Source organism: Melanaphis sacchari, unplaced genomic scaffold (genome assembly GCF_002803265.2).
Source record: "Melanaphis sacchari strain LSU unplaced genomic scaffold, SCAv2.0 Contig0_pilon_pilon, whole genome shotgun sequence".
Lineage (NCBI taxonomy): Eukaryota > Metazoa > Arthropoda > Insecta > Hemiptera > Aphididae > Melanaphis > Melanaphis sacchari.
In genome coordinates this window covers 13,194,339-13,211,826 of record NW_020270366.1, presented here as the reverse complement: position 1 = coordinate 13,211,826, position 17,488 = coordinate 13,194,339, and the positions used below count along the sequence as shown (strand labels likewise).

The 17,488-nt window shown below is 26.0% G+C and overlaps 2 protein-coding genes across 6 annotated transcripts; one reads left to right on the top strand and one right to left on the bottom strand.

Moving 5' to 3' along the window:
- Positions 1–9,949: 9,949 nt before the first annotated feature.
- On the bottom strand, positions 9,950–11,681 carry LOC112594891 (thioredoxin domain-containing protein 17-like). The gene is made up of 3 exons (XM_025339942.1): positions 11,377–11,681; positions 11,147–11,237; positions 9,950–10,175 (listed from the first exon to the last, which is right to left on the bottom strand). The coding sequence occupies exons 1-3, from the start codon at positions 11,519–11,521 to the stop codon at positions 10,010–10,012; spliced, it is 402 nt and encodes a 133-aa protein (XP_025195727.1). The 5' UTR covers positions 11,522–11,681; the 3' UTR covers positions 9,950–10,009.
- Positions 11,682–12,022: 341 nt separating this feature from the next.
- On the top strand, positions 12,023–14,818 carry LOC112594600 (calcium release-activated calcium channel protein 1; the record flags this gene model as incomplete). Of its 5 annotated transcripts, XM_025339602.1 has the most annotated exon segments (5): positions 12,023–12,281; positions 12,360–12,502; positions 12,618–12,810; positions 13,448–13,597; positions 13,670–14,818. In XM_025339602.1, coding segments are annotated over 3 exon segments (789 nt in total). In that variant the 5' UTR covers positions 12,023–12,281; positions 12,360–12,502; positions 12,618–12,696.
- Positions 14,819–17,488: the final 2,670 nt, after the last annotated feature.

Genomic DNA, 17,488 nt, shown 5'->3' with positions numbered 1-17,488 from the left:
AGATCTGAATCTTTTCATGTCTAGTAAGTCATAAATAAGTAAATACCCAAATGCAAATATCATTTTCATTTTATTAGATTTCATATAATACATATATATCTGTATGTTAAAAAAAAAAACAATGATTTTCAACCTTTTTACAACAAGGTCTTAAGTATTATAATGAATATAAAGTATAATCCCTGCTTAAAACAAAAAATAAAACTTAAATGTTTAATAAAAAAAAAGGTGAAATATACAGTATATAGAAAATAAATAATAAAGTAATCACTATTAACCGTAATCACGATATCAAAATCCACACTTGTTCTGTAACTTACTATAGGTACATCTTAAGATGTATCCAACAATTTTTCTTTTTTTAAATATCTTATAAACGAATACATATTATTAATAATTCCAAAATGCCTCCCAGCTATAATTATTTAAATGTATATATCTACTATAAAAATAAGTTAAATTAGTATTGAAATGGTGCGTTTTTTAAGATAGCGAATAAATGTAATAAGTAGGTAAAAAAAAAAAAAAGTATGGTTTGAAAAATATACAATTAAGTTGGTAAATAACTCATTATTTGGCTTCGTAAAAAAATATAGTAAACTTCAATTAAAAAATACAAAGGAAATATACCTACTTATGAATGAATGGAAAAACTTCTCATTTTCAATTTAATCTCTGAATATAAATAATATGTATTACATCTTCACGTTTTTGAAAATAAAACACAAATCGTTCCTTACTATTTTAGATTCTGATCGTATTAATTTTTGTAATTAATATAATAGTGTTTTTTTTTTTTTTTTTTTGATTATGAATACACGATAAGCTTTTGATAAAATTCCTTAATTTTCAAAGATGGAGATGGTTTTGATCTTTTGGATACTAAAATTAATTTTGTTTGTACCACTACATATATTTATAATTGAGAAAAACAAACAAAAAATTAAGAAAACAAGAATTTTCACGCAAATCCAATTTTTGAAAAAAATCAATCTTGTTTTTTTGATGTAACTTAAAAAAATAAATTATCATAAAAACTTAAAATTTTAACCAAATGTTTATATTATCATTTTAATGCCAATTCAATGTTCGATGAGGCATTTTACCTAATAGTATTTATACCTTAATAGTTTGGAAGCCAGTTCAATGGAGGCAGATTTTAATGTATGATATGAAACTCAAAATTGAACAGTTTAGCAATAATACGTTTTAGATAGATATTTTTATAGTCATGGCAAATACATCCGTTTGACAGCTGTGAATACAAACAGTTTTATCAAAATTATTTTTTATTTTTTTTTTATTTTGGCTGAAATCAACAAAATGATCAAATATAAACATAAGTTATCAAATTTTGTTTGAAATAATCACACTATAGCAACGTTAACGCGCTATATTTATTTAAAGTTTCATTAATGAATATCTTTATTAGTCATAAATATTATGATATAAAATTTTAAAAAATGAACCAAGAACATAATTTCAAAAAAACTAATATTTACGGATTTCATAAATGTATTTACTGCAGTAAAATAAATATATTTAAATCGGTTTATAAATGTATGGACTGTGATGACTATTGCCATCGAATATGCTACAAAGAAAGCATAAATCCGACCCAAAATGATAATAATATAATGATAAATATAACAAAAAACAAAACACTGAATGTAAATCTAAGCGTCGATCAAGAACATCCGATAACAACGACAAACCATTGCAGCAAGGAAACGATTATCGATGGATTTGTACAACCAATGGCTGTCATGTACTCTACCTTTATACGAAGACGATGTACGATAAATTGTATTCTTGAAACACTGTACAAATTATTCCCAGAAGTAATGTACCCACCATATAACGGCTTTTTTTTTGGAAATTCAAATAATACGAAACGTGAAAAATAAGAACATTAACAAAAATAAATAAACAAACTTCAATGATTTAAGTAATTAATAGTTTTGCATTGAAATTCCTGTAAAATACGCCATTAGTACACCATTACTGTAGTGTTTATATTTTACTATTATAATATATATAAATGTAACATGTATATATATTCTAGACAACTAGACACATGTGTCATCTTATATTTATTTTGTACGTATTGTAAGCACTCGAGTCTCGAATAATAAGTCTGTTCACAAGTTTTACTAAATCGAGGTTTTTTAATTTTGTCTTTAACATTACTTTTTTTTTATTAATAGATTTTAATTCATCGCGTAAATAATGAAAATGATCTGATAAAATAAAAAGCAAAAATAAATAATATTTTTCTGGAAAGAAATACTTATTTTTTTAAATCTTACGGTATCAATCTATACTATATATTTATTTTTATATATTTAACAGCAATTTTTAGTCAACTACTTGAGAAAAAAGTTTTATTTTATTACTGTTTATTATGATATCATTAAATATTTTATTATTTAGATTATTAATATTGTAAATACCTATATATTATAAGTACCTATTGGAATAAATTTAAAAATATGAATACGATTGTGTAGAGTTTTACCTACCAACAAATTAAATGGAGTGTATCTATCACAAACACCTTACATTTTTAAAATTGAAACTCAATATTCCCTATCCACTCCATATCTATAAGTTACAACCCGGAACTCATGACAGTATTTAATACATGATATTATGATTGTTTTTTTTTTTTTTTTGTCAGCGAGTGCTGAACGTACTTCAAATATGAAGGTTTAACAATTAAAACCAGGCATTTGTAAATCTAAATTTGTGTAATCTAATATTCTAAAGTGTATGTAATTAAGAACCTGTATGCAATTTACACTCAAAAATATTTATTTTAGCGAGTGCTCACTGCTGAAGTACGTATTTTAAATACTTTTCAAAACAAGACGTATTTGTTTGAAACTATGAATACTTTTATTGAGTATAAAAGATTGTCTAAAATTATTTGCTTAATAACTGTAGAAAAAGAGGTGATCATTGACCCTTCTTTAAAAATTGATTGAAAAAATAGCAAATGCTTAAAAAAAATTTGTCTTAATGCTCTCATACAAAGAATAGCCGAGGAATAAAATTAATTTAATGGTTTTATTTTTATGATATCATTTGTATGCACTTAATAATATTTTAGTTTTATACCAACAATAAATGAATTTTTATAATAAACTAATTACTATATTTTATTAATAATGAAATAAAAAAGGTAAAATGGATAACCTATAATTGTCTAATCGTTCTTAGTAGGTGACAAGTGTATCATCTCGTCATTGAATAAGTCACTGTAATACATGTGTTAATTTTTAATTTAATGATAAATCATTTACGAAAAATAATTATGACTTACGAGCGAAGATGATTTGTTATCCTATATATTATTAAATTTATTTAATGATATATTATACTTATTGTTATTAAGGTAAATTGAATTATTTCTTTTCAAAAACAAATGACATATATTATTAATATATATATATTAATGACACTATATTATTAATAGTTAATTATTAAAATAGTAAACATGTATATAATATTATACTATTGTTATTAACTTTCGAGTCAATATCGACTTTCCATAAAATGGTATAAATAATAATAATAGGTTTGTAGAAAATAAATAGGTAATATTTCATAATTACTTTATATCTAACAAATATTAATATGAATATTCAGCAGAAAAAGTCCCTACGATTTTTCACTTTTAAGTTACAAAAAAAAAACTAAATCGATTTTGTCGAAAGTTGGTGAAATTTTCTTTAGTTTCTACCCCAAAGTTAAAATTTAAAGCGTTTTTACTATTCAAAAAAGATGAAACTCTAAAAAATAATAATAAATAAAACACACACCATTGGAAGATAATTCAATACATTTATCCCTCCATTCTATAAAATGTTTTTAAAATTGATAAATTACATAAAACTGAATAAATAATATTTTGATTAGTTTTTCAATGTCTTTGTTTTTTTTTTTTTTAGTACGAGGCCCCTAAAAATAATGCTTCTGAGGCCTTTGCAGGGGTTCCTTGTCGAAGCTGCAGTTGTCTTTTTTTTTTTTTTATATTTAAAGCCTCGATAACGTGACCATTGGCTTATTTTTACATCTAATGATGACTTAAATTAAATTGTACAGTTCAGTATCTTTCAAAAATAAAATTATGTTTTGGATGGATTTTTCGTCAGGGCCCAGTGCGTCGTGAAGGTGTTCCGGTATGTTGAATTTTTGTCTTGCCTCTTTTGTGTCTCTGCATTCGGTGATAATATGTTTGATTGTAGATGTAATTCCGCATGTAAGGCATATTTTTGGTGGCTCCTTTTTCATGAGGTGACCATGTGTGTAATGCGTATGACCTATTCTGAGGCGATTTAGTACGACTTCCTCTCTTCTTTTGAGTGATATAGGGTTATTCCATTTTTCGATAGTTCTTTTTATCTCATTTAATTTACTATTCATTTTAAGCCATTCTTTTTGCCAGATATTTTTGATTTGGTTGTATATAATTTTTTTAGTATCTTTGTCGGATTTAATATTCCACACAGTTAGTTGATGTAGATTATTGGCTTTTTCCTTGGCAAGTAAGTCGGCTCTTTCATTACCAGGTATTCCGCAGTGCCCGGGAATTCATGCGAAGATTAAGTTATCGTTAAATTTATTAGTCAAGTTAATTATTTTATTAGTTATAACATTATTGTTATTAATATTACTAAGACTAGCTAGAGTCTTTTTTTATGTTTATTAACACGCATTATACTCATAATATATCTTTCTCTTTAAGACTCTAACTAGTCTAACTTATCTAAATTATAAATAATATAATATATTATATAATTCATTTTTTATAATAATAGTAACTATTATTTATTATTTTTTATCTATTTTTATACTAGTAATAATAATGTATAAATTATAACAAATAAAACCACCGTGAAATAATATATCTGAATAAAATTTTTTTTATTTGCGTCTGAAATTCAGCTAATTCATTAAAAGTTGTTGTCGTTTATAAATGTATTATGTATATGACTATACAGGTAATTATAATCATTCAGGTGTAGCTGAATAACTGTACGTATACATAGATTTTCATGTCATATTTTTTTTATTATTTTTTTTTTTTTTTTGATTTAACTATACTTAAATTGAATTTTATATAACTTATACTTTGTTTAATGAAATATTCAAATATATAAACTGTTTTAAAAACAATACACCAACGCAGTAGCGAGTTATTGTTCTATTTAGAGAAATAACCAAGACTTATCCTATCCCAGGCTAGCCATAAGTTATTGAAAAAGGAAAAAAAATAATAATATCAAATTATAACCTTCATTATGATCCCACCATTCCAAATATTTTCCTTATCTAAACGTTTTTAATCCAGAAAGATTTTCTCTTGAGGAAAAAAGCAAAACGGTTTAATGGCACTGCTTTATTTTTAAACGATGGACCTCGTTTTTGCATAGGTAGTATTTATTTTAATACAATATTGTACTCGGATAAATTAATATTAATATATAGTTAGCTAAACTTATGGCTAAATTTTTGATTTTCAAGAAAACGTTTGGTAGAGTTGAAATTAAAATTAGGTTTATCAGAAATTTTTCTAACTTTGAATTTTTACCGTGCTGAAAAACTGAGAACTCTACAACTTTTAGCAAAAAAAATGACTATAAAATCAAAAAAATGGCCTTTAGTTGACTTTAAAACCAATAATTAAATAACAGGTTTACTCATGATGAACATATTCATATATTATATACCTTTATAGTGTATAATAATACTATATAAATATTTTATACTTAAATATTTTTCATGAAGAATAAAGACAATTAACGGAAAACTATAATTAATCATTATTGAAGTTTAAATTAGATATAAATATTTTAAATAAAAATCTATGTTTGCAAAATTATGTTGTTTTTTTTTTGTCACCTACTCTTAAAATATATACTATTTAATTATTTAATATCAGTATTACGTAATACCTACCTAGGGAATGCAATTTATCGTAGAAAACATATTTGTATTAGAGTAAAATATTTTTGTTCTCTGTCACTAAATCATAGTTAAAAATACAAAATCGTTTTTTGTGATCACATTGCACTGAATTATGTTTTGAATAACTTTTGCAGTTTTACATTATGTACCTTTACAGTAATTAATAATCAACCCGTTCAATAAAATTATAGAAAATATTATTTAATCGTGATGTAACCTCTCTTTTTAGTACCTAATTATGATACTATTTCAAAAATGTTTTATATATATATTAGTTAAGTTTTAAAATGATATAATATTTCAGTCTCTAACGTACCTATTAACAATACCTTTACCTTACCTGGCTTACTTATATATTTATTTTGTTTATAATTTTCTAAAACTATGGACTTGAAAATTACTAATATTCGTTTGATTTAAATTAAATTGTATGACTGATATAGGTGTTTACTTTGTGTCTAGCCCAACCATTTTAATTTCTATATTAACCCTTGTGTAATGAATGACAATGGATAACATTCTAATATCTCAAGTCTCAACTAAGTCCCGACGACCAGACTGATAAGTAATAACTAAACATAATCATTATAATATATTATTTATTTAATCTTATCATGGCTGGATTTCATGTAGGACAGTTGCTCCAGAGCATTCCATACCCCGCTTTTTTGGGGCCATTAGAAAATGATTTTAATAATGTTGTTATCTACACATTTTCTCATTCTATTTTTAATACATTAACAACTATTACTACAATTATATTCGTATATACTACATGCCTACGTCGTTATTAGTAGATATGTATTCCGTGCTATTGTTAAACATGTAAGTAAAATGTAATATAAGATTACGAGGAGCAACAAACCTACCTACTAAAAGGCAATTATAGGAAAAATGGTGGCGTTCAGTTCATCCGACCAAAGTGTTTGAAAGTTTTTTAAGAGATATAAATGACACATTTGTCAGATTATAATTTCAATGACAACTGTAAAATTACAAACTACAATAAAAATATTTATTTAAATTAAGAATATATTTTTTCGCATAGATAACATACGGACAGTCATTTTTTGTAGATAGTATATAACACGTGTACCAAAACTACGTATTTTACTTATTTTTAAATAATCAATGTGAATTATTTGTAAAAAAAAAAAAAAATGAATTTTTTATATATTGTATTATAATTATTTATTTGTAATCATCATAAAGACAAATTGATAAAATAAAGAAGAAAAATTTATTAAATCTAGGGGTCTACGATTTTTTTTTGACCTAGACCATCAAAAGTTTACATTTTAGGTATCAACCTAGGTATAGATACTAGTAAATATCAGTGCCACGACTAGAGGGAATTGAAGATGCACCAGCACAGTATAACCAAGGTCTAAGACGTCTTCATTTAGAAAAAATTCAGGTTATGAAATATATAGATGTCTAAAAAATAAAATATGCAAGAGTAGGCTGTAAACAATAAAAGTCAACATGTAAAAAGAAAATAACAAATTAATAGAACTAAAATTATTGAAAAGTTAAAATCTTTTAATTCACAATTTTGAATCACTGATCTATTTAAACTATGTTTATAAGACATTCATTAATACAAAAACACTACCTAACTTTTTTACGAGGTACCCCCTTAACATTCCACTTGGCTCATTAAATTTTAAGCACTTATACCAATAATTCATAAACTAATCGTCAAAATTCTATTTTTATAATACATCAAAGTACTTCAAAAAATGTTTTGCTTTGGTATATTTAAAGAATTAAAAGTGTTTATTGTCGTAAAAAAATGATAGCGATAAAATTTAGTAAAAACGTTTATGTTAGTGTTATCTATATACAGTTAAATTTTCAAAAATATTACAACAGTTTGCAAATATTCATGGTTTTGACGAACTTTTGTCAATATTTGAACTTCAAATGCTAATAAAAAAAAAATTGTGCCTATGTATTCTTAAAATTTTTTTGATCACTATAATAATAACTTAAGAGGAACTTTGTATTAAATGTTCAAGTATTTTGATTGGGCCAAAAAAATTTTATCGATACTTCAAAAAAAAATTTTAAGAAAAATTGAAAATTTCAGTTGTCTATAAATAAATCAAAAAAAGTCAAAATATTTTGAAAATTAAATCATGTAAAGAAAATGCCAATCTAAATAACTGGTAAAATTTTCAAGTATCTACGACTTATACTTTTTGAATATTAACAAATATTTAAAATCGTTTGAAGATGTATCGTTATCATTACGTTATTTCGTAAAAAGTTTGAAATTCAAACGCACTTAAAATTTTTCCTATAATGATGCTTCAAGTTTTTACTATAGCTACTTGAAGGAAAACTAAGGGAAAACATAGTGTAGTATTTTTAATCCTTAGTTATAAACAAAAAATGTTATGGCTTTTCAACTTCAAAATTACTTACAAATGTTCGCGTTTTCGATAGATTTCGTAAATATTTAAACTATAAACATTTATAAAAAAAAAAATTGTGACTGACGATTTTTAATTTTTTTTAGCTAAAATAAGAACAACTCATAAGGAACCTTGTATTAAATTTTCAAAATTTTTCGGTCATCCAACATTTTTTTATTCACACTTCAAAAAAAAATTCTCATAAAAATCGATAATTTCAGTAGTCTATAAATAACTCAAAAAAAGTCAAAATTTTTTGAAAATTAAACTGTATATAAATAACACTAACATAAACATTTGGTGAAATTTTCAAGTATTTACAGTGATTAGTTTTTGAATTACAATCATATAAAAAAAACGATTTGGTCAAAAACTGGTTTTGCGTAAAAATTCCCGTTTTTCCGTCATTTTTTTTTTGTTTTTCTCGATTTTTTTGAAAACTTTTTACCTCTATAATGCACCAAGGATATTCACTTTGCCATCGGAAACCACCCCTGAAATTTGAAATTTAAGCATTATTTTGACTACTTATGCTGTACACAGATACACAAAAAAAAAAACACATCATTATAAAATCAATACATTCATCACTCCGTTCAGAATCTAAAATATTAGATTTACCATCAACCACTAAAATATTATTTAGACTAGGTATTAGACATAATTTCTAATTGAAGGAGGAGGTAAAATAGATTGTTTTTTCTTTTAATAGAGTAATTTATTTTAAAGCGATTAAGGGTAAGGAGATCAAGTAATCAATGTCATCCAAAAGTAAATTATTTAAGTTTATTTGATAGTAATATCGTGCATTTTTCCATGAGCTGAGAAAGATTAGAAAATTTTAGAACTGGTTCATAAATACCATAAAGAAGTCTAAGCATATTAAATTTATATTATTATTCAGTATTGCTCATCCATGCCAAAAAACAATATTCTAGATTAGAACGTATAAGTGAGCAATAGTTATTAAAGAAGAGTTATTATGGAACAAAACAGAGGTGGTCAACCTAAATAGGTTTACTGGTCACATAAATAAATACGATGGTACCAAAAGCGAAAATTTTTATGTACATTTTTAATAATTTGATAATTTTTATATATGTATACCTTAAAAAATAAAATTCATAATGATAATAAGTAAATTTTAGTTTTATAAATAAAACACGAGACGCATCTAACAATGGCGAGTCACATGTAACTCTCAAGCTGCAAGATGGCCACCCTTGGTATATAATATGGTATATTATAATTTACTATAATATATTTGTTTATAATGTTTATATACTAATATTATATGATACTAATTCAATATTTAAATGTTTTTGTTCAATTTGAAATTATCAAAAATTATCCATGTTATATTTATTTTAGCCAATTAAAAGAATTAATTAGCTCATTTTTTAAATTTTTTAGATGATTAACTTAAAAAATAAAATCATAACTTAATTATTATGATAAGAAATATAACCTTTAATGTTTAAATAATATACAAATGTAATTAATCAATTAATCAATAAGTTATAATATATTACAATATATTAGAACATATTATAATGTATTCAATTTAAAAATGTCTTTTATTATTTATCAATACATTTTTTTTTTTTTATGATAATTTAAGAATCATCTTCTGTGTCTTTGAAGATCATATCAAGTAAATCAGGTTTCAAACATTCTTCAACTTGAAGTTTATGCAATGTACCCCATTTCAGCAGTGTAGGTAAGAATTGCAATCGTATTTTTTTGTCCAATTTAAATGGATTATTATTGTTATTCTTCCATCTGTAAGAAAAATAACACACATAATTCATTATAGACATTTTAATATTGAAAAAAAAATATACATTTATTTTATTAATGTACACCGAAGTATTACATTTTTTTGCAAAACATTAAGTAAACATTAATTTACCTTTTAATTTTTACTATTTTAATATCACGCTTATGTGTAATTGATAATTACATAGAAGTTAGATGCAAAAAGTAGTTTAATTTCTATTAAATATTATAACTATTTAGTATGATTGATGAAGTTGAATTTACATAATAATATTTCTTAATGTATTAATACTATTTTAATAATTCAATATTTACTTCTTCTCCAAGTCTAATATCATGCACATAAAAATTTAGTAATGCTGTTCTTTTTAGTAACTTTTTAACTTTTTAATAAGAAATTTTAAAAAAAACAGCAGTTTAAGCTATAATATAATACATAATGATAATAATTGTTATAGTATAATAAGTTATTACATCTTCATAATACTACATGTATTAAATGTTTCTTAATTTCTTGAATTCCATAGTTTTTTTCATTCCTTTAAAATTTTCTTGTAAGGAATAATTATCAAACATTTATTTTCATATTTTTTTTTAAGATTTGAATATCATATTAACAATTATAATAACTAATAAGGCACTCACCTACAAAATTTTAATTTTAAGGCAATTAAAGTAAAAGTGTTTATGCCTATAAGTTTATTTATATTACTTAAACATAATATGGTATTATCTATCTATACAAAATTCAAAATAATAAATTTTTGTGACTATTTAATAATTGATTTAAAATTCATAATACACCAAAATCTAAGTAAAAAGATAACTTCATTTTAACAACACTTTGGGCTTTCACTACAAAAAATGTTATTCTCGTTTCTTTATCATAAGTACTATTTTAAAATGATATTTGTAGGTTTATTTTATTATGATGAATATAACATTAAGCGAAAATGCAGTTTTTTAGGACTTACTCTTCTCTTTTGCCAACTTGGGCATACACAATATTTGTATCTTTTAAATATTCTTTATTGTGTTCAATTTGTTTCTTGATAACTGGATCGGCTAAAACAATTAAATAATAAAATTGTTCAATAAAAAATACTAAACGTTACAACAGTCGATAAGACTCATTGCTTTACGGTCATAGATGACTGCATAGAATGTACATGCATGCAATAAAGATTAAAGATCGATCGCATACCTTCAACGCAGTCCGAACACCAACTTTCACCGCTTTCATTTGGTGAGCCTGTGAAAATTACAAAAATCTGCTGTTTAGATTCCTCTAGTGTTTTTATGAGCGTATTGAACTCTTCATAGTCCTTAGTATGATGCAAGAGGACCATATTCAGTATTTCAAATAGATTGATGTAATATTATACACGAAAAACCTACAGCAAGAGGACACGACTAGTGTGAGGATTGAGGGCGTGTCATCAATCGACAGTTATGACTTATGATTTTATGAATTTTATGATATAATAATTAATTACGATTTATATATTAATAATTAATATTATTAAAAATAACATAAGTACTAAGTAATATAAGCGTTATCGTCACAGTATCACGAATTCATGACAGTCGAGAATCAAGATATGGGGTATCAGGTATGTGAGGTATAAACTATGAATAATTTCGAAATCATCAAAGTTCATAATCCTCGACAGGACAAATGGCTCATGGCTTTTACATCAAATACAAGTATTAATGTATTATACATGCAACAACATTACAACGTTACAAATAATTACATTATTTACAACATTCAGTGTTATTCGTTGTTGTTATTGTTATCGTCGTTATCTCCCGTAGCGATAGCGGTGACTTGGAAGGGAGCTTTAGTCTTTAGTGCTATTCAGACCTTGGGCATGTGTGGATTACCAATGAAGCAGCATATTTCGCCCGTGTGTTGGTGACTGGATTTATCAATAAATTTTCGTACGAGAGAGATGACTGCATAATTTTCACTCCTCAGTTCTCGTCATCAATGGCTGATGCAGTACTAGCTGATTATTCGTGAATTTGCGTCCGATTACGTTCACTTTACGTCTAGCGGTGTACTAATTTTTTTTTTGCAAATCTACATATGTTGTTTACGAACTAGTGAGTAAGAAAAATATATTGTTTATTTTAATTTATTTTATATTTTTAATTTTAAATCATTATATTGTAATGCAATAGATGTTTAATCACATTCAATAATTGGTTTCAAATTACCGGAGTCCCGACAGACCTCGTAGTGCAATAATAGCATAACGTTATAATACCAGAGTACGATTATAACATTAATTCTCATTATTTTAACAAATCGTCAGGGAGTACACGTAGGTGAATTTTAAAGGTTTATTCCTCTACTACTATCCAGTCACATCTGCATTAATTCATGTTGCATCAATTTTTTAAGATTTTATTTTTACTGTTTATTATTGTTTAAATTAGACTACCATAAATTATTGTTCAATATATAACATATAAAATATATACATATTTGAGTACGCGGCATTTAGCTCAATTCTTGATGTCATCATTCTCGATCAGTTCCGGTCGCCACACGTTGTATGGTACCAAAGATAACTTGGTGGACCAAGACTTTAATTGGCATTGTCATAGTAACTTTAACAACTATCAAAAGGTTCGTCTATACACTACCCACAATTGGAAAAATAAAACTGCCTTAGACGTTAACATTTTAATCTAACACATGTTGGTAATGATTTCTACAGTTCTTGAGGCTTGATGCGTTTCAAAATCGAATATGTTGCAGCCTAATTTTCTTCATGCATGAATGGATTGATTTCAGTTGATTTAAGATGAATAACGTGGTCTTACACCACAAAAAATATTGATTGTTGATATTTTTTTTTTTTTAACTTTTTAATATACATAAATAAGTAATGTATATTTTGTTAACAACATGGAAATTGAAAAATAATATTTGAGATGTGGTTAACTCATACCAACTTCTTACCTATATAACCATGGTCAGTGAATTATTTAAACTAATTTTTAACCTCAAGTAATTGTTATATAAACAATTTCAGGTGGTCTTCTCAATCCTGTTGTTAAAATGTTTTTATTAATCAAGCATAAAAATTCTAAATTAGACTAAGTGACTAATAAACTATTTCTAAGTTATTTTTAGAAATTGTAATGCATTGGTAGTTTTTTATTATTGATTATCATACCTATGGTGTTGGTATTTAAATATCTATAAGTCTATTAACATAAAAAATCATAGCTAATTAACTTGATGTATTTTGTTTTTTTAGAAGTGCAATAACATGTCGCAGTGCGACGTTACAGAAGCTGGTGTCCCGCTCAACTCTCCTGCTTTTCTTTCTTGGCGTAAACTTCAATTAAGTAGAGCTAAGCTCAAGGCGTCTAGCAAAACATCGGCACTTTTATCAGGTTTTGCTATGGTATGTTAAAATATTACTTCTCATGAAAAAAAAAAAATTAACTATTATTTAAAAAAAAATAACTTTCTATAGGTGGCAATGGTAGAAATGCAAATTGAACCCAATTCTAAAATACCAAAAGGAATGCTCATAGCATTTGCTGTGTGCACCACTCTATTAGTTGCTGTTCACATGTTGGCTCTAATGATAAGTACATGTATTTTACCAAACATTGAGGCCATATGTAATCTTCATTCGGTAAGTCTCGTACATGAAGCTCCACATGAACGTCTACATTGGTACATAGAAACTGCATGGGCATTTTCAACACTTCTTGGTCTTCTGTTGTTCCTAGCAGAAATTGCCATATTATGTTGGATCAAATTTTATGATGTATATGAATGTGCTGCATGGTCTGCTATTATTATTTTGATCCCTGTTCTAGTGATATTTTTAGCATTTGCTATACACTTCTACCAATCTATGGTAGCCCATAAATATGAAGTGACTGTAAGTGGTATTAGACAATTAGAACTTCTAAAAGAACAAATTGAAGCTGGAGACATGGAACGCACAAATGGATTGTTATTGAATGCACCTAGCACACAGATTGTTTAACAGTACCATTAAATGAATCAAAATTCTTTAGTAACAATTCAGTTCTAAAAATACAATTTATAATATTATAATGGTGCTTTATTAAACAAAATTTTTAAAAATGTTCACATGATGAGTTAATATATTTGACTTATTATCTTGACTGTTGATCTATACATTTTTTTTTATATACTATTTGCCATATATCTTACCTATTCTATAAATTAATTTTATTATTATAAAGATTTAATGAATATAAGCTACTCATAGTACATATTATATTTAATATTATTTTTCATTACCCAGCTCAACATTTTCCTAGACTAATTATAAATTTTTAAGTTAAATTGTAAATATTTTATACTGTAAAATATTTTATATTGTCAATCTACAAATTAAACATTATTTAGTAATTATATTATTATTTAAAACATAAAAATCAAGAATCTTATAATCATATATTATTCACTAAAAGGCTATCCTTGGGTATTACTTATACTATATTATGTTATTTTTTTTTAGAACTATTCAGCTTGAATTAGTATTTTTAATTGTAACATAATATATTAGGTAAAGTATATTTTTAGTTTATATTTTTATTCAACTTATAATAATTGTTTTATATTATTATTGTTATTATTATAATTTTTTTTTTTTTACTTTTACATTAATTTTATTTTCATGTGATTTAATTATTAAAATACTGTTGTTCAGATAGTTCTCTGTTATATTATATGTACATAACATATATTTATTTTTAAGAAAAACAATGATTTCAACTCATTTCATTTTTCAAAATCATCCATAACAAATCTTTACTTGAATCTAACAATGCTAATGTTAATGGAACTATTGCTTAATGCATTTAATGTATATGTACTTATTAGAATTTTGTACATTTTAATATTGTTATGTATTTTTATATGCTAACGGTAATCAATAATAAATGTTAAAACATGAAAATTGCTGTTTTACTGTAAAGAATGCAACCTTGATCGATTATGCTATATATATTATAATATAATATTAATAAATAATAAAACTTTATGAAATGGTTTTTCTTTTTTTCATTTTGTACTAAAAGAGTATTTTTATGGTTATATACAGAATAATCCATTAATGTGACTTCTAATTATTACAATTTTATATCAAGTGTTAGACTACTGTTAGTACATTTTTATCACAATGGTCAAATTATTATATTTTTTTCCTTCTATGCTTTCTATTACTCTTTTAATGTCTAAACAATTAAAACACTTATTAAATAAGTTCTATACGCCTCATTTATGAAGAAATGATATATTATTATTTATAAATATATATAAAGATAAATAGAATTTATTAAAAATCACTGTCCACTGATAAGAATAAGAATAATAAAATAATATTGCTTGTGTCATTTATGTATTATATTGAAATTGTAAAATAGGCAACAATTCAACAAAACAAAAATTTAATACAACTAACAACTAACGTAACCAGTTAAATGGATTATCCGGTGTGCATATTTATTATTTACCAAAAACCTACCAACAATAATTGTTTTTATCATATTCACTTTTATTTTCTTCAATTAATATTCCCAATAATTTCGATTGGTCCGCTTGACCGGCACGTTGATTCGTCATGAATTGATGACCTATGTAAATAATTATTATAATATAATATTATGATCAAGTGTTGTATTAGTTTGCTTTGGTTATGAAAAAATAAATAGATCGATTTTGTTCCAATATAATAATACATATATAAGAACATGAACCTTGTTGGTAACTATCATTATAAAAAAAAATAAATAGTAGTTAGCACTCTTAGCAGTAATAATTGTTAATAACCACACGTATTACGTCAATACTGTGTAATTAATCACATTTCCAGAAAAACTTTTTAAAGATTTTAGATTGTTGTACTGTTTGTACAATATTTTTTCACATCATGAAAACTGTTTTTGTAGTTTTGTATGCCGTTAATAAACGTCGCAAGTCGTGACTTGTGCTGCCGACTGGTGAAACACATTTCTCAACAACCTATTTTTTTATAGAGGATTACGGCGAGTCCCGTGCTTGTTTGAATATTTACAGAGCATATTTTTAAAGTATTAATATCGTCGTTTTTATATCATTTATTATGGTCGTTATGTTTATTTATCTTATACTTTATAAATGTTATATTCATAAACCACTGCGCCTTGTTTTGTTTCGACTTTCAGACGGCATAAAATATAAACCTCGTTTCTTGTGTAAATGAGTAATGCCTAATGCCTATTAACAAATCATACAAAATCGAATACGTATGGTATACAATTATTACGATTTATTATTCGGTTCGTACGAACAATGATTTCAATTTTAATGGTTCGACGAAAATAACCGAGACGTTGAATAACAGAATTCAAAAACCCGTTTTACGAAAAAAAGAAATTCGAAAATCGTTCGATCTACCGCCGCCGTCTTACCGGTCGCCACCTCATACCTCCGCCGGCCCCGTAAACAATCTACAAATTACACTATTATTATTATTATTTATTTATAATCGTCATCGTCATTAAAACATAATAATAATATACAAAGATTCAAAACAAGTTTTTTACGTCGGTCGCAGGCGTCGTTTGAAAACTTCGTCGACATCGATTATTTTTTGTTCGCCCACCATTCTCACCGTCGTTTTATTGTACGAATCTCGATTAATATTAGCGGGGGGTTGCTCGCACGCAAGTCGAAGCAGTCGCGTACTGGTGTGCGATTATTAAAATGACGCATAAGTACTTCGTATTAACGTCTCTTCGTTATTATTCTCTCCCGAGACTATACGCTGTGTACATTTACATTACCATACGTCTATTGTTGTGTGTGATAAATAATATTAATAATGACGCGCATTGTGTAACTCCATAGGACTCCCCGTCGACGGTCGAAAACGGAAAAACGCGGTGGAACAAAAAAAATATATTCAGGGTTGCCGGAGTCCTCTCCTCGAAAACAGCACACCACAAAAGCTATAAAACATATTTTCCCAAAACGGTTATTGGTATAATATTACATTATATCAAGTACACGGACAGCCGTGCAAAAGGCTGCTGAAGCCGAATGCCGGGTGCGCTCTCTACAACTAGCGCGCCATTGACCGTGGTCGTGGCGATGGCTGAGACGACAGAGAGGGTGTGTATGTTTTGGGCGATAAGCGCCCCAGCGAAGAACGCTGCCTCGTCGGCGACAATAATAAAACGCTTGTGCGGTCGGCCCGACGCTCGAACCGACCGACGAGCGATGTTGGAAATCGGAGTATAGTACTACGGTGAATACTACTGAGCGTCGC

Excerpts from the sequence above, each read along its gene's own strand:
- LOC112594891 (XM_025339942.1), bottom strand. The coding sequence starts at position 11,521 with ATGGTCCTCTTGCATCATACTAAGGACTATGAAGAGTTCAATACGCTC. Across the intron at positions 11,238-11,376 it reads GTGTTCGGACTGCGTTGAAG|CCGATCCAGTTATCAAGAAA; the intron begins GTATGCGATCGA and ends TAATTGTTTTAG. Across the intron at positions 10,176-11,146 it reads CAAGTTGGCAAAAGAGAAGA|ATGGAAGAATAACAATAATA; the intron begins GTAAGTCCTAAA and ends TTTTTCTTACAG.